The 23,133-nt window shown below is 54.8% G+C and overlaps 2 protein-coding genes across 2 annotated transcripts in view; one reads left to right on the top strand and one right to left on the bottom strand.

The window, feature by feature from the left end:
• The first annotated feature begins 4,222 nt into the window (after positions 1–4,222).
• STRA8 (stimulated by retinoic acid 8) lies at positions 4,223–19,385 on the top strand. Its single transcript, XM_072762980.1, has 8 exons — positions 4,223–4,414; positions 8,182–8,257; positions 9,202–9,286; positions 11,345–11,569; positions 12,344–12,629; positions 15,996–16,069; positions 17,785–17,896; positions 19,311–19,385. The coding sequence occupies exons 1-8, from the start codon at positions 4,223–4,225 to the stop codon at positions 19,383–19,385; spliced, it is 1,125 nt and encodes a 374-aa protein (XP_072619081.1).
• The window catches only part of LOC112908900 (solute carrier family 23 member 1-like), a 47,192-nt gene continuing 39,135 nt past the window's right edge, over positions 15,077–23,133 (bottom strand). The window contains exons 12-13 of the mRNA XM_072762979.1: positions 17,539–22,507; positions 15,077–16,952 (exon numbers count right to left, since the gene is read on the bottom strand). Coding sequence (XP_072619080.1) covers positions 22,254–22,507 — 254 coding nt within the window. The 3' untranslated portion in view covers positions 15,077–16,952; positions 17,539–22,253. The remainder of the gene's footprint in view (positions 16,953–17,538; positions 22,508–23,133) is intronic.

Here is a 23,133-nt window from a genome sequence, read left to right as displayed (position 1 = left end):
TCTGAAATGCCTGGTGTCTTTGGCCCCAGTTTCCTGCAGAATGAATGGAGTTTGCACAGAAAAAGTGCCGGTAAACATTTGTCCCTGGGGCTGCAGTGGCCAGAATTCCTTCAGATGCAGCTCCCCACACCACTGTGTGCTCTGCTTCTGCTGGGATGCGAGTGGCTGGTGCTGCGCGCCTCTGCTCCCGATAGTCACAGCATCGTGACCATGACCTTAGAGAGGCGGAAGAGTGTAGACTATAACCTGGTGAGGGACCTTCTCCCCTCCTTTCTACAGATAAAGGAACTAAGGCCTCGGGCTTCTTGGCTCGTGCAAGGTCACCTGGCTGGTGAACACGGTGCTGGAGTTACAACCCAGGTCTTGAGCCAGTCCTAACTCCAGCCCGCCTTTCCCTCCACCAGTTCATCCGCTGCCCGGGTACCATCCCTGGTACCTTAATCCCATCCCCGCTGTTACCCTTTTCTGACTCCCCCGGGGACGGACACTTTAGACGCTGAGTACGTGAATCCTGACCAAGGATCTTACTGATTTGTTGGCAAGACAAGATTAAGTTAGAAACCGGTGTGGACAGGGCTGGGCGGCTTCTTAGAGGAAGTGGCATCTACGCTAGGAATTGAAGGACAAGCTGACTCTCCATAGGTAAAGACTGGGGCAGGGAACAGAGAGGGCCAGTGTCCCAGGTTGGGGGGACAGGCAGCGGGCCACAGAAGAGAAGGTGGTGGCAGGAGGGCAAATGTTTCTGTTGTTGTTAGTGAGGGAAGGGACTGCTCTTAAAATATAGATTTCCAGGCCTGGGGGACCAAGTCTCAGACTCTACTGTCCACACTGCTCTAATTCCCTACACCGCTGGTGCAGTGTCCTCAATATGCTTGGTATCTGCACAGGACACATAGGAGAGGTTTGGTTTTGTTCTGTTTTATTATTTATTTACTTATTTATTTTTAAAGATTTTATTTATTTTTTCATGAGAAACACACAGAGAGCAAGGGGCAGAGATACAGGCAGAGGGAGAAGCAGGCCCCATGCAGGGAGCCCGACGAGGGACTCGATCCCGGGTCTCCAGGATCACGCCCTGAGCCGAAGGTGGCGCTAAACCGCTGAGCCACTCGGGCTGCCCCTGTTCTGTTTTAAATAAAAGATCCCTTCTCAATCTCATTTTTAGTCAGTTCTCCCTTTCCTAGCAGAAGAGCCCAGGGAAAAGGCGGGAGGAGGCTCCTGCCTCCCCTCCTCACCAGGACTGTGACTTCTGTGCCACTCATCCTGGGCGCACCAGCCCCTGACCCAGGTCACAGGTGCAGTCAGGACAGACTCGAGCAGCCCAGGTGGTGCAGCGGTTTGGTGCCTGCCTTTGGCCCAGGGCACGATCCTGGAGACCCAGGATCGAGTCCCGCGTCGGGCTCCCTGCATGGAGCCTGCTTCTCCCTCTTCCTGTGTCTCTGCCTCTCTCTCTCTCTCTCTCTCTCTCTCTCTGTCTCTAATAAATAAATAAAATCTTAAAAAAAAAAAAAAAGTCCAGACAGACCCACCTGTACGAGGTAACAGAAAGCTCTGTCTGAAAAATTACCCACCTCAGTTCCCGTCAGGTCCACAGCGCAAGTCACCAAGCGTACCTGGAGACCATAGCAAATCTTTGCTAGCGAGAGCAGGATGCGGCACTTAGGAGGAGGACATTTGCAATTGCACGAGGTCTTACCAGGTTTAATATCTGCTGGGCTTGAGAGAAGGCTCTTTGCCATCATCCCTAAACATGCCCCCCTCCTGCCTCAAGACGGAAGGTATCTCAGAGCCCTGAACCCGGGGCACCTGCAGAAGGTGGGATGAGGCCCACAGGTGGCCTGGGTGCTCTGGGACCACCTTCACCCCCAGTGGCAGACAGGGAAGGCTGTCCCCGGGTAGAGAAGCCATGGGAGGGCCTGTCCCCAATGGGAGAGGCAGCGGGCTGCACCCTTACCCCATGACTGAAGCCACACAGCCATCCGGGTATTGTGGGGAGCGTGTTTAGGTGGAGCCCTGGGACAAAACCCAAAATACCAACATTGGCACCACGGGAGCTCCAGCTTCCCCACAAGCCGAGGGGCCTTTGGTATCAGTATTCTGAGGCTCTTACAGAATTCTAGATCCTGAAAGAACCCTGGGGTTTTGACCTCCATTCATTGACTTAAATTTCCCAGTGTCCAGGGACGTTCATTTCTCCTGAATTTAAGCAAATAAAGAAAACCTATATTCTTAGAGTCAAAAGGGTCTCATTTTACTCCAGGCAGTTTGAAACCTTCCTTGTTTCACTTTGCCTCCTGTTGAAGACTTGCCAGGGTCCAGCTACACTTAGTTTTTCGCCCAGCCGTCGGGCTGGAGGGGCCTGGGCCGATTCCATGGCCGTCCTCCACGTGCTGCTGGTGGCATTCCTGGTCATACGTGGTCTTCGGGGGTCAGAGCAGGGACCCACTTACCATCTTCCTACCGTTGTTCTGAGAAGCAAAGCGAGGGAAAATACACCCGCTGATGGAAATTACATTGTTGGTGGGCGAGTCCACACTGGCTGGCTGGCTTTACTATCCCTGTGGCTGACCGTCCGGCCAGAACGTAGCAGGAAACCTTCCTTGGGGATCCCTGGGTGGCGCAGCAGTTTGGCGCCTGCCTTTGGCCCAGGGCGCGATTTTGGAGACCCGGGATCGAATCCCACATCGGGCTCTCGGTGCATGGAGCCTGCTTCTCCCTCTGCCTGTGTCTCTGCCTCTCTCTCTCTCTGTGACTATCATAAATAAATAAATAAATAAATAAATAAATAAATAAATAAATAAATTTAAAGAAAGCTTCCTCGAGCCTCCTTGAGGAAGGTGTCGCTGCATGTGCCCTAGTGGTGGCTCAAACCGTGACCATGTCAGCATCACCGGGGGCGCAGGCTGCCCCTCGGAGGCCAGGGCCCAGCCTCCCACTTGTAGATTCGGATCCAGTGTTGTTGCGGTGGGGCCTGGGCATGTAGATGTTCTACGGTGCCCCCAGGGGGTGCCGAGGCCACACCCTGTCCCTGTGCAGCCCTGGTCCCCAGCAGAGGGCTCCCATTCTAATTCACTCAAAACCCCAGCACTGAGCCCCTACTGGGGCCACAGAGATGATGAAGATGCAGCTCCTCTGTCCGAAGAGCTGCTGTCCTCTGCGTGCCGGGGTGAGCACCTGAAGGAGGGGTCCATGGCTCAGGCAAGAGACCTTGGTCCCTAGTCTTCTATTAAAACTGTTACATATTGGGCAGCCCGGGTGGCCCTTCAGCCCAGGGCATGATCCTGGAGACCTGGGATCGAGTCCCACGTTGGGCTCCCTGTATGGAGCCTGCTTCTCCCTCTGCCTGTGTCTCTGCCTCTCTCTGTGCCTCTCATGAATAAATAAATAAAATCTTTAAAAACAACAACAACAACAACTGTTACGTATCAGTCCCAGAATCGCCTCTCCTGGGGAAGGACTTCCGGTCTGTAAACTTGCATGTGACAAGAGACAACACAATGATCGTCCACGGAACCCACTAGAAGCAGGACAAGGCAAACGTGCTTCCACTTCTCTGTCATTATGTGACTTTTTGCTTTCACAGGTAGAAGGGTGCATTTCTTCTTTTTGCGATACTACGCATACCCATATATGTCCATATATATGATATTCTATGTGGAGAGGTCCATAAATCTAAGGAACACAACTTGCCCGACCTCTTTTTGCATATATACCTGTGTAACCAGCGTCCAGATCAAAGAGGCGTGCGTTGTCCTGGTGGGAAAGCCTGCAGAGTGGGACACGTGGCTGTCCAGCTTCTAACAGGCAGTGAGGAATGAGATCTTGGGCTCTAGCTTGCTCCCCTTGGCCGCAGCCCGTCAGTTAACAAGTGTCTAGTGACTACATGCAGTGTTCTAGAAACTTTTTTTTCCGTCAGTTAACAAGTGTCTAGTGACTACCTGCAGTGTTCTAGAAACTTTCTGGTGCAAAGCAGCAGCGCCCTTCCGCTGGTAAGTCAAATAGGAGTGGTTAATGTTTTTAGGCGTCTGGTTTATAGAACAGATTTTGCGTCATCTCTTATTTATTGCATGTCTGTTACTGATCATGTTCATTGGTTTGGGACCCGTTGCTTGGGAGTGGTACCCCCTTCCTTTCCACTTCACTCTGCCTTCATCTTTCTAAAATATTGTATCTTTATTACTTAGGGCCCCCCAAAAGGCATAATATTACGCTGCAGCTGAGAATGGCAACCCCCGCAGAAGGCAGTAACCCCAGTGACAGAGTGACACCCCGGCTGCTGACACAGCTGCGGGAGCTGGAGCCGCGAGTGGCCCGTCGACGCCTTTCCCAAGCCCGCCACCGAGCCACCCTGGCAGGGCTGTTCAGTGACCTCAGGAAGACCGTTTACTCCCACTCTGATCTCACAGCCTCAAAGGTATGGGGACCTGGGGGTGGGAGGGAGTGTCTCTACATGTCTAGGGACTGTGAGGTGGGTGGGGGACCAGCCAGGGGCTCCCACTCCTACTGCTCCCACGTGGAGGCCTACAGCCTGGGTGAGGTTGGGGATCCGATGTGGGCATCCAAGGTGCACTGTTTGTGGCCACCCAGGGGGAAAGCATGAGTTGGCCGTTCCCGACCTGTGGCAGACCAGCCTGGCCCGGAGGGAAGTACTAGGACCTGGTTAGCCCACGGCTCCTGTAGGGGTCCCACGAGCGGATGGGGGTGAGCCTCCAGCAGCTGCTCCCGGACCCTGCATCTCCACCCCAACACACACATGCACACACACACTCGTACGCACATACACATGCACATGTGTGCAACTTGGTCCTCTCCCAAGGCAACAGAGCTCTCCAGGTAAGCCTTCACCTTTTCCTGCCCTTGATTTCACCTCTCTCCTTCTGTGGCCTCCTTATTGCCTATTCATGCCCTTAGCAGAGCATGGAGGAAGGGTCGGGGCGCTTGGGGTGGTGCCAGAAAGAGCAGAGCTCCTGTCGCTGCAGGAGCATTATAGGAGGCCTCCAGTAGGGGTGGGGCCCTGACACGTTCCCCTTCCCCCTCCCCAGCTTCTTGAAACAGAGGACGGGCCAGAAAGGACCTGTCAGCCTGGGTGGTGGTGGCAAGACCAGGAGGAGGGCCTCCACTCCCGGCTCCAGACCTGGCGCTCTTTCCAGAGTCCAGCCCGTTGCCCTGTGACTGTTTTCAGCCAGTGGGTTTTCTCCCCTGGGCTGGTGCTTTCAGCGAAGCGACACTTAAGGAGGACAGGGACCATGAGCCCCCAACTCCTGCCGACAGAGCTAACACAGGACTCCCTCTGACTCACTGAGCACGCAGAGCTGCTCCTCAGTGGGCACAGAGCCAGAGCCTCTGTCAAGCTGTCATTGTATTTTATTTATTCTGTTTTATTATTATTTTTAATTTAAATTCAACTAATTAACACAGACCGTATTACTGGTTTCGGAGACAGAGGTCAGTGACTCATCAGTCTTGTATATCACCCAAGGGCTCATGGCATCACGTGCCCGCCTTAATGCCCATCACCCGGTTACCCCCTCCACCCCACTCTGCTTCCCTCCAGCAGCCCTCAGTTTGTTTCTCATGATTAAGAGTCTCCTGTGGTTTGCCTTCCTCTCCGATTTTGTCTTGATTTTTTCCCCCTTTTCCCTATGCTCCTCTGTTTTGCTACTATTCAGTCATCATCAAAAAGAAAAAAAAGAAAGAAAAGAAAAGAAAGAAATCTTGCCATTTGCAACAACGTGGATGGAACTGGAGGGTATTGTGCTAAGCGAAATAAGCCCATCAGAACAAGACAATTATCATACTCTCTCACTCGTGTGGAACGTGTGAATGTGCCTCGATTGAGCTGTGCCTCCGAGCACCTTTGTGCAAGGTGCCACGTAGGGCTGCGAGTGTTCTTAGCTGAAAGAATCAGAGCGGAGACCCCACCTGCTCCTGTAGAAGGGTGTGGAAGGCGAGAGGGGTGGGAGGGCTCTTCCTCCAGTGTCCACCGAGCCAGCCTCAGGGGCTCGGGGCAAAGAGCCTGCCCAGCAGAGCCCTGCATCCTGTCCCCTGGGTGCGCAGGCCTCTGCTGCTGTTCCAGGGGTACACTGGCAACCTCAAAGTCCCTGTCATTGGCCAGTGGGGAAGTGCGCACGGACTGGCGGCAAACCAGAGTGAGAAGGAAGGAAAGGAAGTAAATGTAGAGGAAAACTGTCTTGCACCCCCCAAAGTCTGCACCTCACGACATGGTGCCTGGGAGCCTGGTGGGTTGGCCTCCGTCACGTGAGACATGCTACCGGCCGGGCTTCGGTCACCATGTCTGTTAAACAGGGACAATAGTAACAGTGCCCTCAGAAGCCTCGGTGGCATTCCAACAAGGTCACTGCGTGGAAAGATGGGGTGCTGTCACAGTGGCTTAAGCGTTGCTATTGCTTCCAGTGTATTCGCTCCCCGAGTCCCCACGGTTCCATTCAGAGCGCCTCCCTTTACAGAGGAGGAAGCCGAGGGGCCAGGAAGCTAAGCCCATGTGCCTGCAATGGACAGCCAGGAGACAGCGGGTGGAGCAGGGCTCCTCTCCGGCCACCTCCTGTCTCTGTCCTGATGCGGGCAAAACTCGGAATTTTGCGTTTGTGGCATCCCTGAGGCCACACTCTGTTCTGTGGGAGTCATGGTGGACCAGAGTCCTTTCGGTGTCCGAGGGCAGTCACAGCAAAACCCCAGGCACTGGGTGGCTCAAAACAACAGAAAATTACCGTGCTGGACGTCTGGAGGCTCCAAGTCCAAAATCACGATATCCACAGGGCCACGCTCCCTCGGAAAACTCCAGGGGAGAAGCCTCGGCCGGCAATTCCTCGGTGTTCCTTGCCTTAGAGAGGCCTCACGGTGGTCACGTGGCCAACTTCTCCCCGTGTCTCCACCTTGTCCTGCCTCTGTGTGTGTTTGTCTCTGCATCCAAATGTCCCCACCTCATAAGGGCACCATCCTGTTGGATTAGGGCCTACTCTAAGGACCCCATTTTAGCTTGATTGCCTGCTAAAGGCCCTTTACAAAGGGCCTATTTCCAAACAGGGTCACCTTCACAGGTTCTGGGGCTTAGAACTTCAACATATCTTTTTCAGGGAGATATAATTTGGCCCAGAACGAAGGCCCTAATCAGCATGCCAAAAAAAAAAAAAAAAATTCCAGAAAGAGAATTTCCTTGAACCGCACCTGGTTTCCCTGGCTCTGTCCCCACTGAGCCAACACAGTGGCTCACTTGGGACCAGATGGCTGGAATGACCTCACTTCATCCCAATTGAGCTCCGCATCTTCTTGGCACCTCCCGCTGGAATCAGCCCCCCCTCCCGTGTGTTCCCATGGCCCTTTGCTCCCAGGCCCTTCAGCGCTTACTGGATTCCAGCTTGTATTACGTGTAGTTGGTTTCCACGCTTGTCTTGTCTTTCCTGCTGGAAAGCTGGGCCGTCCTACCTACTGTGAGCCCCCCAGCCCCGGGGGCTTAACACCTGTCTCTGCCTGTTACCTGTGCCCAATGAGCGGCTGTAACTCCGGACAGGTATCAGGTGCTGGCGTAATAAACAACATTTAGCATTTCTTGTTTTTGAACAATCCTGCAGTTACCGTTTGACTCCGTATGGAATACGGGGGAGAAGGAAGGAAAGAAGGAGAGGGGGAGGGCAGTGCTCGTGACTTAGTCCTGCAGCAACAGGACATTCAGAGTCTGAGTGGACGGAGCATTTGAGGAGCTTTCGGGTCACCCAGAGCGGACGCATTTCGCAGATAACCACCGTGGTCAGCACAGCACCTAGCATAGCACATAAGCAGCCGGTTGCTCATTGTGACAACTGAGCAGAAGTTAATCCTGGGGTCTTGGGGCCAGCCTGGGGCTGCTCTTCTCTCACATTGATTCCACTTTCAAGGAGTGTATGTAGCTGTTCCCTTCTGAAGCCCTAGTAGTTTGCCCAACACGGCTTGTTCCAAAATATTTGAAAATTTCTGTGAGAACCATTTCCAGAATACAAATGAAACTTCATGCCGCCTGAGTATCAGAACAAACTTCCCACCATTTTGATCGACAAATGTCAAGGAAGGTGACTTTGCATCCGAGAGAGCATGGCCTCAGACCGGGGAATGGACTCCCGTGGCCGAAAAACCCCGGTCTCTGCGGTGGAAGGCTGGCTTTTCAGCATTGCCCGTCTCTGTCCCCAGTGGCAGGTTTTGAATAAGGCGAAGAATCACATTCAGGAGTTGGAACAAACCTTGGATAATCTGCTGAAGCTGAAAGGTAATAGATCCTCATCTGCCACCCCCATCTCCTTCCCAGGGAAAGACTGGTTCGTTTTTCCATTGATAAAGAGGGATTAGGGGTGCTTGGGTAGCTCAGTGTTTGAGTATCTGCCTTTGGCTCAGGGTGTGACCCTGGTGTCCTGGGATTGAGTCCCGCATCAGGCTCCTTACAGGGAGCCTGTTTCTCCCTCTGCCTGTGTCTCTGCCTCTCTCTCTCTCTCTCTGTCTCTCATGAATAAATAAATAAAATCTTAAAAAAAGAAAAAGAAAACAGAGGGATTGGGTTCAGCCAAGTGAACAAATACTGCATGCCCAGCGTATGCCAGGCCCTACATCTGGGCCAGGGGTCCAGTAGGGTTCATGCCCCTGCACTCAGGGACTTTACATCTGGACAGATAGACAGACGCCATCAGGCACCTGATCCCATCTTGAGAGACCAGAGAGGAAGCAGACTGGGGTTTGTCACACTCAAAAGCAAAGGCAGGCATGGCTCCCTTTCTTGGCACTCAGTTTGGGAGAGGTGGTTGCCTGGGCATGTGGTGGAAACTAAACCTTAAAAGGGATATTTTGGTGTCTTGATTAAGAAGGGCCAGTTCTTTTCTTTTCTTTTTTTTTTTAGGTTTTATTTTATTTTATAAAAAAGATTTTATTAAGAGTCCCATGTGGGACTTGATCCCAGATCCCAGATCCCGGGATCCTGCCCTGAGCCAAAGGCAAACACTCAATGGCTGTTCCACCCAGGCGTCCTGAGATGGGGCCAATGCAAGGAGCTTGTCCCCTCACCTCTAGAAGGAGAGATGAAACTGGGCCCTTGACTCCCTAACACCAAACCTGGACGGGGTCAGGGACCCACTCATGGTCCACCTAGATCAGAAGGGCAGCAGAGACTCGACAAAGGCCAGACTTCCTCCTTTGAGACTCCGGCCTTCACCTCCCCAACAGAATCCTTCAACCTGGAGGATGGGAACGCAAACAGCTTAGAGGAAGTCAAGGCGGAGTATGCCAGCATGTACTCTGGAAATCCCAGGTAAGACCCCCAAGAACCACCTCACAATCAGCAAGGAGGGATGGTCTCAGCGAGATAGACAATCACGTTGGTGTTTCCTATATGATTAGCCTCTGACCCCAACCCCATTCATCACATAAGCCATCCTTTTCTTACCAATTTGAGATTCACACTTAGTCCCATACTAAAATCTTATCAATACCTCTATCATGTGCCCACATGAGAATGGCTAAATTTCTTTTAAAATGATAATAATTGGGACTTTTCATTAGACACATTATAAACCTGCAGCAATTAAAGTGTGGTTCTGAGCTCAGGAATAGATTAATTATATTTTATAATTGTTTTATTATGATTAATTACGAGTGAAATTCAGTGCCTTTGTTCAAGATCATTTGTATTTCCCTTCCTGGGAATTTTTTGTGACTATTCTTTGCCCATTTTCCTCTTGGGTTGGTGGTGTTTTCCTTACATAGTTGTAGAAGCTCTCTATACTGAGAAATTAGCTCTCTTTTAGGATATGACTTGCAAATAATTATCCCTTGGTCATTTGCTTTATTATTTTGCTTTTGATGTTTTTGTGTTTTGTTGTTGTTGTCTTGGCCACACAAAAATGAAGTCTAATCTGTCAATCTGCTATTGTTACTTAGGTTTGCAAGAATACAAGGCTTCCTCTGCTCTGAAATTAAAAAAAAAAGAAAAAAGGAAAAAAAAAAAGAATCCTCCTATGTTTTCTTCTGGTGCACTTGTTTTTAAACTCAACATGAAAAAAAAAACCAAACTCAACATGATACCTCCTAGGGATTACTACTATCAGGATGAAGAGGTTCTGGGGTACAAATCCCAGTTTTCCAGCTTGTGTCATGTTCTACTCTTAAAAAAAAAAAAAAGATTTATTTATTTGAGAGAGAGAGAAGGCACGGGGGTGGAACAGAGAAATCCGGAGAGAGATTCTGAAGCGGACATCTCGCAGAGTGAGGCAGGGCTGGACCTCACTACCCCAGATCACAACCTGAGCCAAAACCGAGAGTAGGACGGTTAACCAACAGCGCCACCAGGCGTCCTTGTTCCACTCCCTTAAAACCGCCTTTCAAAGAGCAGAATTTTAAAATCTTGAAACAGTCTAACTTTTCCATTTTTTTCTTTTTTAGGTGGAGCTTTTGGGTTAAACCTAAGTATTTTGTGTTTTGCGGTGCTATTGTACATGGTACTTTATAAAATTTCCATTTCCAATTGTTCTTTGCTAGTATATAGAAATACTGTTGGTTTTCGTACGTTGACCTTGTATCTGGCCACCTTGCTAAACACCTTTCTCAGTTCTAGTCATATTCGTAGATTCTTCAGGATTTTTTACATAGATTACAGTGCTGTCTGCAAACAGAATCAGTTTTACTCCTTCCTTTCCAACCTCTATATCTTTTACTGCTTTTGTTCACCTTATTGGATGCCTAGAATCTTCAGTATGATTTTAGATAGAAATGGTAAGAGGGAACATCCTTGTCTTATCTCTGATCTTAGCAGAGAAATAGCTAATCTTTTACTCTTAAGTTTGACGTTAGCTGTAGATTTTTTTAGGTGCCCCCCCCCTTTATGGAAGATTTTATTTATTTGTTCATGAGAGACACAGACAAAGAGAGAGAGGTAGCGACACAGGCAGAGGGAGAAGCAGGCTCCATGCAGGGAGCCCGAAGCGGGACTCAATCCTGGGACTCCAGGATCACGCCATGAGCCGAACGCAGGTGCTAAACCGCTGAGCCACCCAGGGATTCCCCTGTAGATGCCCTTTATCAGGTTAAGTTCCCTTCTATTCCTGGTTCGCTAAGAGTTTTTGTCATGAGTGGATGTTGAATTTTGCCAACTGCTTTTCTGCATCTGTAGAGGGGATCATATGGCTTTTCTTCTTTCGTCTGTTGATACAGTGAGTTCCATTGATTGACTTTCCACGTTTGAACCAGCCATCCTGCATTCCTGGGTCATGATGTTACCACATACACAGACTAAAATTGTGTTCAGAGTCTCAGTGTCACTGTTGATGAGGGACATTAGTTTGTCGTTCTCTTGTTTCTGTTTTCTCACCAGCCTGGTCTCAAATAAGGTTCATCAGAAAGGCTCTGCCACCTGGTGCCCAACCGAGGCAGTCGGGAAGGATGCTGAGGGGGAAGAAGAGGAGGAAGAGGAGGAGGAGGACCAAGACGAGGAGGAAGAGGAGGAAGAAGAAGAGGAGGAGGAGGAGGAGGAAGAGAAAAAAGTGGAGCTCCTGCATTCCCCAATCACCTTGTTGCCAGACCTCATGGAATTTGAACGGTGTGAACAGCTGAGAGGGGTGGCTTCGGGCACAGGCTGTGGGGAAGGGAACAGAGGCTCTGTCTGCGGCATGTGGCATCCTTTGTGCACACTCAGACCAGGCCCCAAATCTGGGAAGCTCCAGAATTTCCATACGGGAGGGGTTCAGGGTGGGCTAGAGAGAGAGCCTTAGAGCTGCATTGCACAGCACATACACTGAGCTGACTCAGACTGGGTATTTATTTGGGGTGACTGTGGGGGCTGTTGATGGGATTACAAGGACCAAACACCATACACCCACCACCACCACCACCAGCAGCAGCTGTGTTACTGGTCTTATAGTAAGAAATACAGTGAACACCTGGCTCAAACCCCCCACTGCCACTCCCTGCCCCTCCACGGACTCAAGCCCATGGCAGCCACGGTGGCCGGTGGAGGTATTGGCCCAATAGAAGGAGGCTCGCTCCACCGCGGAGCCTGACTCTCAGGCCCCAAGTCAGCAAGCCTCCTGGCCTGTCCGCACACTCGCGGGGAGTGGCACTGAGCAGGTGATGCTCCTCGCCGTCTCGCCTTCGGGGAGAGAGCTCATGGGGATGCCAGGGAGACGTGGGGAAGGACCCCGGGGCGGAGACCCACGTCCTCCGCGCTGGCTTCTGCTCTCCGAGCGTCTGGGCCACGCAGACTGGGAAGGCCAAGCCCCTGGACACCACAGAGCTGCAGCGTCCTGAGGAACCGGTTCCCGGAGGGGCCGTGGTCCGCCAGCTTCCAGCCTCAGGGCTACCATTTCTGTTCCAGGTACCTCAACTTCTACAAGCAGACGATGGACCTCCTGATCAGGAACGGGGTTGTCTCCTCCCAGGAGGTGATGCTCCCCATCGTCTCTGCGGCCATCTCCCACCTGTGGCAGAGCCTTTCTGAGGAGATGAAGGCCAGCCTCCTGCAGGCCTGGGCACAGAGGCACAGCACCCTCTCGAGCCTTGCAGGTGCCTGTCCGGAGCCGGCCTGCACCGAGGGCAGCACGAAGGACAGTGGGGTTGACAGCCAAGGAGCCAGCTGCTCGCTCGTCTCTACCCCGGAGGAGGTGAGCGCACCCTACTGCGGCGGGTGGGGGGCTTCGCCAGGGAGCTGGTGTCCACTCTGCAGAACCCGACATCTGCCTGCGGTCACTCATCAGGTTTGAGGGAGGGGTTCGATTCTGACTCACACAGTGGGTTTCTGATTTATCCCACATAAGCTCCAAAACCACGGGATGGTGTTTCTTTCCAACTCCTTCCTGACCTTTCCATGGGGATTAGAGAAGAGAAGGCTCAGAAGGTTGTATCAGTTGGGATTTTTTCTTTTTTTTTAATGCAAGTTACTTGCTCATGAAACCATGGGGACATGTACTGCAGACAGCCAGGGAGGTCCCAGGGTCAGGAGGGCTTCCCACTGTCTCGGTGACGTCACCACAGACTTGGTTCTTCCCCTCTCCCTGCGGTGCCTCATCGTCAAGCTGGCATCTCACCTCCTCTCCCCACATGACCGGGGAGCTGCCCTGGTCCTTCACAAATGCAGTTTCCTAAGGAGGCAGGTACCTGCAAACACCTTGGACCCACTGAATTAGAGTCCCTGCATTTTTTTTTAAAGATTTTATTTATTTACTCATGAGAGACACAGAGAGAGAGAGAGAGAGAGGCAGAGACACAGGCAGAGGGAGAAGCAGGCTCCATGCAGGGAGCCCGACGTGGGGCTCGATCCCAGGTCTTCAGGATCACGGCCTGGGCTGAAGGAGGTGCTAAACCACTGGATGCCCACCCCTCCGGGGATCTGCAGCCCTTGCATTTTTAACACACGCCCTGGGGTAACTGATGCACGAGGGCATTATTGGAACGCCCAGTGCAGAAATGCAATGGTCACCTGTCACTCCACCAGCCTTTGACTTCTCATCTGTTTGTCCACTAATGTTGGGCCCACAATGAGAGGATGTCTTCTCCTCCATCGTGGCCGGAGCAGGGCCAGGACACCAGCCGTGGAAGAGACCATGCGTCAGCCAGCCTAGGTGTCCAGAAGTGCCTGGCCCTGGGGTCTCACACAGAGTAGGCAAAAGGAAAATACATGCCAAACGTGTGGACAAGCCTGTCAAACTGTAAACTGTGTGTGTGTGTGCGTGTGTGTGTGCACGTTTGCAGCATGAACCTTTCCTCAAGAAAGAGCAGACCCAAGCCAGAATCCAATAATGACCCCAGATTGTGCACACAGCTTCTCTTACCTTTCTCGGGAAGGGCTGAGGGCTCGTATTCTTCTGGAGTTGGGGGGGCCTAGCAGCATATCCCTCAGCGGTGCCCAGCTCAGGGCTTTACCACACCCGGTCCCCAGGCCTGGGCCAGCCCGGGGTTGGTGCCACAGTGAGCGGAACGGAGAACAGTTCTGCCCAGGGCAGGGACAGAGCCACCGTTACCCCACTTTGGCTCCTAAGTCAGTTACAGTGAGACCTATCCTATTGCTCCTGGTCCACCTGGAGAGGTTCTTTGGCAGAACGACTGTGTGTGGGGCCAGCCAGTGGGGGGCGGGGGTTTAGTAGGGTCAGGTGTGCCTCGGAGGCCGGTAAGTGTGCTGGGTGCTCCAGACTACCACAGAGCCTGGCAGTGCCCCCACCCCTCTGCCCAGGCTAGCTGCGAGGGCGCTGTGCATAGATGAGGACACTGTGTGGCCCAGAACCTCACTGGGTAAGGCCTAGGACCTGGCTGCGGGCCTGCTGGGAAAGAACGCAGAGTGGATAAATGGGCTTCTGGGCTGGTCCTTTCAGTGACCTCTTTCCAGATCCTCCTTGAGATGAGCAAAGGAATATTACAAAGAAGGACACCATAAAATGTCCAGAAGATCCAGAAGATCGGGGCATCTGGGTGGCTCAGTGGTTGAGCATCTGCCTTTGGCTCAGGTTGTGATCCCGGGGTCCTGGGATTGAGTCCCATATCGGGCTCCATGCAGGGAGCCTCTCTGCTGGTGACTCTACTTCTTAAAAAAAAAAAAAAAAAAAAAGATCCAGAAGATCGCGAGAACGGCCATCCACATGGCCAGAGTCCCATACAGTTCAGGGGAAGCAAATTGTTAGAAGACAGGAAGGACAGCAGACCTCCAGAGAAAGAGCAGTGTGTCCCAGGTGAGGGGACAAGAGGGACCCTGCGGACCCTGCCAGAGCCTGCCAACCCAGGGCCTGAGAGCTCCCTCTCCTCTTCTCAGCTGTCAGACACAGTGATGCATGCCCAGTGAAAATTTTAAGATGAGAACACCCCATGCAATATTTGGGCCCTTCTTGCGCTACGAAATTATTCATTCTTTATCTAAAAATTCAAATGTAACAAAGCATCCCGCACCCGTACTTGCTAAGTCTTACATTACTCGGTGTAGATGACGGTCTTGCAGAGTGTGTAATAGTCTTCAAAAGTTAAAACAGGACTGAAAAACTATCTAAATGATGGCAAGATTGGAAATACAGGAAATGACCGGAGGGAACTAGGTCAATATGTCAACACTGGATCTCTCTGGGTAGAACCGTTTCTCAGTGATTTTTATTATTTTATCTGTTTCTGTTTTCCAAAATTTCCACAATGAACATGTGTTTCTTCTACAAAGCAGATAATATTCAATAAGAGCTAACATACTGGAGGCGTTACTATGTGCTGGGTACTTCACGTACCTCATCTCATTTAATTCCTGCAACATCCCTATGGGTAGGCCTGGTCGTGATTCCCTTTGTGTAAGAGGAGGCCTGGAGAAATGAGGCCGCTTGTCTGAGGTCACACGGCTTCGTGAGCGGCATGACAGGGAGCTGGCTCCCCTGCAGCCTCAGCCTCAGAACCGCCAACCTCCTACCCCGCCGTCCTGACACGAACCCTGGGTGCCAAGAGCCTCCACGCCTGGGGAGGTGTAGATGAGTCCTCTTCCAGAGTAAACGGAAGCCTGGCTCTGGCTGCTGCATCTCATGCCTGAGCTCTCACCTTCTAGAAGAAGACCAGGGGTGCCTGGGTGCTTCAGTCGGTTAGGTGTTTGACTTGGTTGCCGCTGGGGTAGTGATCTCAGGGTCGCGAGACTGAGCGGCTGTGTCGGGCTGTGTGCTGGGCACGGAGGCTGCGTGGGATGCTCTCTCCTCTCCCTCTGTCCCTCCCCACCCCTGCCCTGCTCATGGCCCCCTCTCTCTCTAAAGAAAGAAAGAAAAAAAGAGAAAGACAGACAACCACAGTCTTTGGTGCTTACTGCCCGCCCCCCCACCCCCCGGGGTGGCAAGCGCTTACAGGCACCTCCCAGGAAGCTCACCAGGCCGAGACCCTGCATTTGGGCCCCAGCCTTCCCACACCCACCCTTTGGGACTGAGGGGTGAAGAGGGAGCCTCCCCGCCGCCGCCAGCCGCCCAGAGCAAGCTCCCAGCTCTAGTTCTTTCTGACACACCGTGCTCTGTGCCTTCCTTCAGATACTCTTTGAAGATGCCTTCGATGTGGCAAGCTTCCTGGACAAAAGCGAGGCTCCAAGTACTTCTAGCTCTAGGTGAGGAGAGGGCAGGGCCCCGTGTGTGCAGCGTGTTTAGGAGCCGCTACCCTGCGGCCCCGCCAAGGGAGCCAATTCCAGGCAGTCCTTAAAGACCCCTCTGGTCTGTGGCTCCTGGGGCTGGGCCTGGGATCGGATGGCGCCGCTGGCGGCCCTGTGCTAGCCACCTCGGCCGCCCTGGCCCAGGGCTGAGTGGCAGCGGGTTGTCCCCACTGCGCTGTCTTCCCCGAGGGAGGGGGCCGGGGGCGGCTCCCGGGCATCGAGAACCTGTGGCCACGTGGAACCGGCCTGTCCCTGCGCAGGAGGCGTCTGAGTATGGGGGGGGGGGGGAGCAGCGGCTTTCCAGGCTGCTGCAGCGGAGAGAAGGGGGGAGGGGACAGCCGGTGGCCCATGAAGTGAGATAACACAAAGCAGGATCTGGGGAGATTCCAGAACGAACAGCTTGATTCAACCTGCAGCACGGGGGGCACCTCCGCAAAGAGAGCTAGTTTAGCATGGAGATTTCATGCTAAGTTTGAAAAGCTGTGGTCTTAACAGGGCCCAGGCCCTTCCAAAGGCTAAAAAGAAGCCCGGAACATTCTGTTTTCCTGCTTCGGGAGGGAGGCGACATTGCTGCCTCGTGTGCCAGTGAGTATCCTCCCTCCCTCCCTCCCGAGGCGGCGTGGCCAGCCCGTCCCTGCTCACCCGGCCTCCACACACTTGTCCAAACTCGCCGAAGTGCTTTTCAGGGGTGACACAAGCTCTTCTCAGCTGTGCGTGGAGTTTGGTTTTGCTGAAACAGGCTGGAGGCAGACTTTTCCTATTTCTGAGCCAGGCTCAGGCTGTGAGGACCAGTTTGTGCCAGAATGTTCTTGCCAAGCAGTATCTGGAACTCTTTACTCTACTGGGAGAACCGGAAAACAGTCTATTAAAAAATGTTTTCTGCTATCCCTGGAAAAGGCAGGGATCACTTCCAGAGGGTTCCTTCACAACTAGTGGGGCCTCGCCCTGAGAGGGTGTGAGGTCAACACATAGGCTGTCCCGGCACCTCTCGAGGCTTTTATTTTAAAGATTTTATTATTTATTCATGAGAGACACAAAGAGAGAGAGAGGCAGAGACTCAGGCAGAGGGAGAAGCATGCTCCGTGCAGGGAGCCCAATGTGGGACTCGATCTCAGGACCCCGGGGTCATGCCCTGAGCTGAAGGCAGACACTTCACCACTGAGCCCCCCAGGCGTCCCACCTCTCAAGGCTTCTGAAGTCATTGGGCTGCACCCCCCACCCCCGCCCCCATCCCAGGAAGGCAGTGGGAAGGAGTTTGCAAAACAGGCCGCCTCCCTTCAGGACACCTTGTGCTCCGTGCTCCCCTCCTGCGGAGGGAAGGCATCCCAGAGCCCGACCTCAGGTGTGGCATGTGCCCCCTGAGCTCCTGGGCAGCTGTGGGGGACCAGGTGCAGCTATACGAGGGTGGCCCCGAGGGAGAGAGGTACCTGTGCTCCGTCTTCCAGAGGCCACCGCTCAGAATGCTAAATTGGGGCACAGAAGCCAGTCTCCGAGGGTGACCACACTTTTCCCGTGGGCTCCACACATGACGCCGGAGCAACACAGGCCTCCCGGAATTCACCTGGGTGCTTACTGGTGCTTGATTCACACTGTGATCCAGGTATCTTAGCAGGTGCCAGCAGAGGCCACAGATGAGGTGTCTAAATACTGTTTCTTCTCCTTTCTGTTGTCAGCTCGGTGTTTGCCAACTGCAACCCAGAATATCCGGAGGAGAAGTTTCAGCTCTACATGCAGATCATCGAGTTTTTTAAAGGCCTTTGCTGTGTTAACACTCAGTTAAAACAGGTAGGACAGAGCAGAGTGGAGGAGACCTCGGCTCGCCTCCCTTAGGCTGGCAGGAAGGAGTGTTGAACCCCCCCACTGGAGGCCCCAGTGCCTCATTCTCTTGGCCTGCTCTGAGGCCAGTGGGCATCAGCCTGATACACTCTGGGGGATGGAAGACATCCAGGGAAATGGAGGGCAGCCTGAGACGAGGAGCCCCCCCAGTGGTCAGCAGGTCCCAGGGGCCTGACCTTTGGCCTGCATCTGTCAATGTTATGTGACCGCTCGGCCCCTTTCCAAGAGGCCCAGCTGTTCTGTCGTCTTCTGAGACTCTGGGCTAATGTTTGCTGTCGGCGTTTGAAGGGTAGTCATTTCTGCTTCCCAAGAGCTGACTGTGTCTTGATTAGAAGGTACATTCCAGAAACTTCTGGAGGAAAGGGAAGTTATGCCTGAGCCACCAAGGGGACAGGCCCTTTCAGATTCATAGCCAAGGATTTTCCCCCACTAATTCAGCAAAGATACAGCGGTTTCTTAAAAAAAAAAAAAAAAAAAGTAAGCAGTTGGGGATCCCTGGGTAGCTCAGTGGTTTAGCACCTGCCTTCGGCCCAGGGTGTGATCCTGGAGTCCCGGGATCAACTCCCACGTAGGGCTCCCTGCATGGAGCCTGACTCTCCCTCTGCCTGTGTCTCTGCCTCTCTCTCTCTCTCTGTCTCTATGTCTCTCATGAATAAATAAATAAAATGCCGCTCTCTAGATATATTCTACATATATTTATATATTCTTCCAAACACAAGTGAGGAACTATGCTATCCATTGTGTTGTAAAAAAAAATATATATATATATATATATTTTTTTTTAATTTGAGAGAGCTAGAAAGAGAGAGCACATGAGTGGGAGGAGGGGAGGGACAAAGAGAATCTCAAGCAGACTCCCCATTGAGCACAGGCTCCATCTCCAGATGCTGAGATCATGACCTGAGTGGAAACTACGAGCTGGATGCCAACCAGACTGAACCACCCAGGCTCCCCCTCTTTTTAAAAAGAAAAGAGGAATCCCACAGAGGACGACCTTTTATTCCTTTTATTTCCAACAGCTGCATGGTAACCACTGGGTGGGCGCATGGTGGTGTAATTCACTGTCCTCCATGGATGGGCATTTGGATAAAGCTTTGAGAGGCCTCCTCTCTCTCTTATGGGATCCTGAAAACACCCCAAAAGCCAGTTCTGTTGTGTGCAGGAAAACCCTTTCTGAAGATCACTGAGTGTGGAGTTGAGTGAGATGGAAGTGGGACCCTCCCCTCTGTAGCCCTTACTTCCTGGCTGGGAGCTGGAGAAGGTGTAGCAAGAGATGGGGGTAGACCCTGAGGGAGATGCTGGGGCCTTCCTTTCATCTGCCTGGGGCCCGGCATCGACCCTCTTCCCCCCTGTGTTTTTGCAGGAACCAGACCTCCCCATTGACGATGAGATGATAATGCTGAGGTGCATGGAGACCTTTGACGATGAAGATCTGTGATACGGCAGGGCTGGGAGGGGAGGGCATGAACAACGAGGTGGGCATTCATGCCGGCAGCCAAGGCTGTTCCTGCTGCCGCCTCCCCAGACATTTGAGAGTGGCTGTCCCAGAGCATTTGGAAGGTTCCAGTTTCTGATTATTATAAAGTCTTTGAAAGCAGTGTGGCCCTGCGTGCATGTTTCAGGGTTGTCTGGTGCAAGTAGTTAGCTTGGCTGCTGCAAGGCACACACTGCTCCTCCTCTGCTCCTATTCAGGGGGTCCCTGGATGCACCCTGGCTGAAACCCAGGCCACGGGCCTTTCCAGAAAGGACAGGCAGGACCTGTCCCAGAGGCACCATGACATTAGGTACTTGCAGCACACTTTGGGCTCAGGGCATAGTTCTGGTGGGCTCTGGAGAGTTCTGGAGGCCACGCACTGAACCTGCAGGCTCTGGGAGCCCAGGAATGGTGCTGCCCACCTCGGAGCCACAGGACGTCAGGGTAGAACCAGCTTCATCTGCTTCCACTGCTGATTAAAGCCCCTACACGAAGCTCAAGCCAGGCTGCACGGTGCTCTGAGCGCTTTCTGGCGAGGTTCCTAGGCAGGCACACTGGGTGTGACAGTAGATGCTATGTGTCCACTTGACCCAGGTATTTATTTGGTCAAACACTATTCTCCATGCTTCTTTAAAGGTATCTTTAGATGAGATGAACATTTAAACCAGTAGACGTTGAGTAAATATGGAGGAATTACCCTCCAGAATAGGGGCCAGCTTCATCCGACCAGGTGAAGGATTGAATAGAACAGAAAACTGACCTCCCCGAGGTCACCTGTGACCGCCTTCACCTTCCGGGTCTGTCAGCTGCTCCTGCAGAGTTCAGACATTCCAGCTTCTACAATCACACGGGCCCGTTCCTTAAAATCTCGTGTGTGTGTCCGCACATGTATGTAGTGTGCAGGCGCGTCTGTCGTGTGGACATGCACACGCGCACACGCACGTCCTGCATCCTAGGGGCTCTGTTTCTCTAGGGGACTCTGACGCACCCACAAGTGTGCGGAGGCCGGGCTCCCTGGCCTTCCAGTCCCTCATCACAATGACAGCCGCCCCCTCCCCCGAAGGCCTCCCCGGAAGAAGCCGAGGCAGGCTAAGTGTTAGGACCCAGGTGCAGGCACCCACCTGCTGCGGCCCCAGCGCCCACCCTGTCCCTGCACCCCGCACGGGCCCACCCCAGGGACCCCCCACGGCTGCTAGGCAAGGACTGTAGCCACAGCCTGACTGTTTATAAACAACCAAACCGGGGTGGGGGGCGGGGTGGGCGTAGGGGGGAAGGGCTTTCTCCTCGGGGGTGCCCACACCTGTGCTGGGAAGGAAGGAAGGGAAAGCGGCGCCCTGGTGGCCTCTGCGCCCGGACGCCCGGTGCTCACCACCAGCCCCGGCCAGGCCACAGTCAGAAACAAGCCAGCGTGTGGGAAAGCACGAGTCAGACTTTGCAGACGTGCCCGCGCGTGGCAGGCCCTGGAGGAACCTGGCCCAGGTAGTCCTGGAGCGTCGGCGCGGGCGGCCTGGTCAGAGAGGCCTCCGTGGAACCAACGCCGGGTCCTCTCGCCCACAGCCACGTGCGAGGAGTGTCCCCACCTGCACTCCGCCCCCCTGACAGCCCCTGCGGCCCACCCCGCAGGGCTCACTGGGTGGATGTATTAAAGTCCCCCCAGCTGCTGGCTGTCCCCCCCACCTGGGCCTCCGCTGGTCCTCCTGCGTCCTGACGGACGACATCCTCCCGTATCGGCCAGAACTGCACCTGTCAGCGCAACAGACCCCCCAGGATGCGTACAAGGGGGCGGGGTGTAGGCGTTCATCACCGAGGCTGCAACCCTGAAGCCTGCGGCCCAGCCAGGGGGACCCTCAGGCGGGCGTTAATGCTGCGGGTGGGGGCCCAAGGAGGCCAGTAGGTTGAGTGAGTTCTGACCCTCCGGGGAGCCGACCTGAGCAAGCCAGAGCCTACGGCAGAGCCGGCGCACCCGCCTCTGAGAAAGCGCAATTCAGGAACAGTCCATCCGACCGCGACGCAGGAAGGTCCATCGGAGCGGGACGCAGGAAGGTCCAGCAGAGGGCGATGCAGGAAGGTCCAGCAGGGGGCGACGCAGGAAGGTCCAGCAGGGGGCGATGCAGGAAGGTCCAGCAGGGGGCGACGCAGGAAGGTCCAGCAGGGGGCGACGCAGGAAGGTCCAGCAGGGGGCGATGCAGGAAGGTCCAGCAGGGGGCGACGCAGGAAGGTCCAGCAGGGGGCGACGCAGGAAGGTCCAGCAGGGGACGATCCAGGACGGTCCATCGGAGCGCGATGCAGGAAGGTCCAGCAGGGGGCGACGCAGGAAGGTCCAGCAGGGGGCGATGCAGGAAGGTCCAGCAGGGGGCGATCCAGGAAGGTCCAGCAGGGGGCGATGCAGGAAGGGTCCAGCAGGGGGCGATGCAGGAAGGTCCAGCAGGGGGCGATGCAGGAAGGTCCAGCAGGGGGCGATGCAGGAAGGTCCAGCAGGGGGCGATGCAGGAAGGGTCCATTAGGGCGCCCGAGCCAGGATACGGGGCCGGAGCAGCAGGAGCTCAGAGGGTGCAGGACGGGGGCGGAGGGGAGCTGCTCCTGCGGCCAAGGCCCCCGCCCCGCCCCGCCCCGCAGGCCTCCTCCTGCCCCCGCGCCCCGGGACCACCCCGCCGTGGGCTCTGCGGGGCTTGGGCGCCCACAGCGGCTCCCGCCTCTTGGCGCGGAGACGCTGGGACTGGGTTTTGCGGGAGAGACCGGAGCCCGCCGGCGGCCGCGGAAGGCGCCCCGGCCGGTCCCCTGCAGCCCCCAGCTGGCGGCCGCGTGCGGACGGGGGCGAGGGCGCGGCGCTCCTCACAGCCTGGTGGCCCCGGCAGCCTGCGGGGTGTCTCCGCGGGGAGCGGGGTGCAGGCCGGCCAGCTGGCTCCCCGCCGGCGGCGCTTCCCCCGCCTGCAGCCGCGGCCAGAACGGGAGGTGCCGGGTGCAGGCGGCCGGGCCGCAGGGGAGGCCGGGGAGGCCGGGGAGGCCGTACACCTGCAGGGTCGCCGCGGTCTCCTGGGGCTCCTGGACCTGGTGCCACGCCCGCAGGCCTCTCTCCTCTGGGCTTCCTGCGGGGAGGCGGCCGGTCGGGGCGGGCACCGGCGCGCTCCCGGCACCCCCCACCCACCTGCCGGGCCCCGCCTGCCCCGCGCCCGGCTGCCGCATCTGGGGGCGCTGGGACGTCCCGAGCTCCCGGCCCGCGGGCCACACCCTCCGTCCCTCGCCTGCAGCCAGCCCGGCTCTCCGCGCTGTCTCTAGAATGCGGGTGCGCTGGACACGGCCCGGAGAACAAGTGTGGCAAGTAGAGGGCCACGAGGCAGGTGCTGTCCTGAAGGTCCTCTCGAGAGGCCGTGGAAGGTTCAAGAAGGGAGCACTGAAAGCCATCCGTGGGCAGCCCGGGGGCTCGGCGGTTTAGCGCCGCCTGCAGCCCAGGGCGTGACCCTGGAGACCCGGGACCGATCCCCGCATCGGGCTCCCTGCATGGAGCCTGCTTCTCCCTCTGCCTGTGTCTCTGCCCTCCCCCCCCCCGTGTGTGTGTGTGTGTGTGTATGTGTGTGTGTGTGTCTGTCTCATGAATAAATAAAATCTTAAAAAAAAGAAAAAAGAAAAAAGAAAGAAAGCCATCCGTGACGGCGGCCCTGCAGGCCTCGCCGGACATCCTCAACCCCCAGAGACTCAGTCTTGGACCTTGGGA

This window comes from Vulpes vulpes, chromosome 7 (assembly GCF_048418805.1).
Source record: "Vulpes vulpes isolate BD-2025 chromosome 7, VulVul3, whole genome shotgun sequence".
Classification (NCBI taxonomy): Eukaryota; Metazoa; Chordata; class Mammalia; order Carnivora; family Canidae; genus Vulpes; species Vulpes vulpes.
Note: the sequence above shows the minus strand (reverse complement) of the source record. Positions and strands in the feature narration are given on the sequence as shown.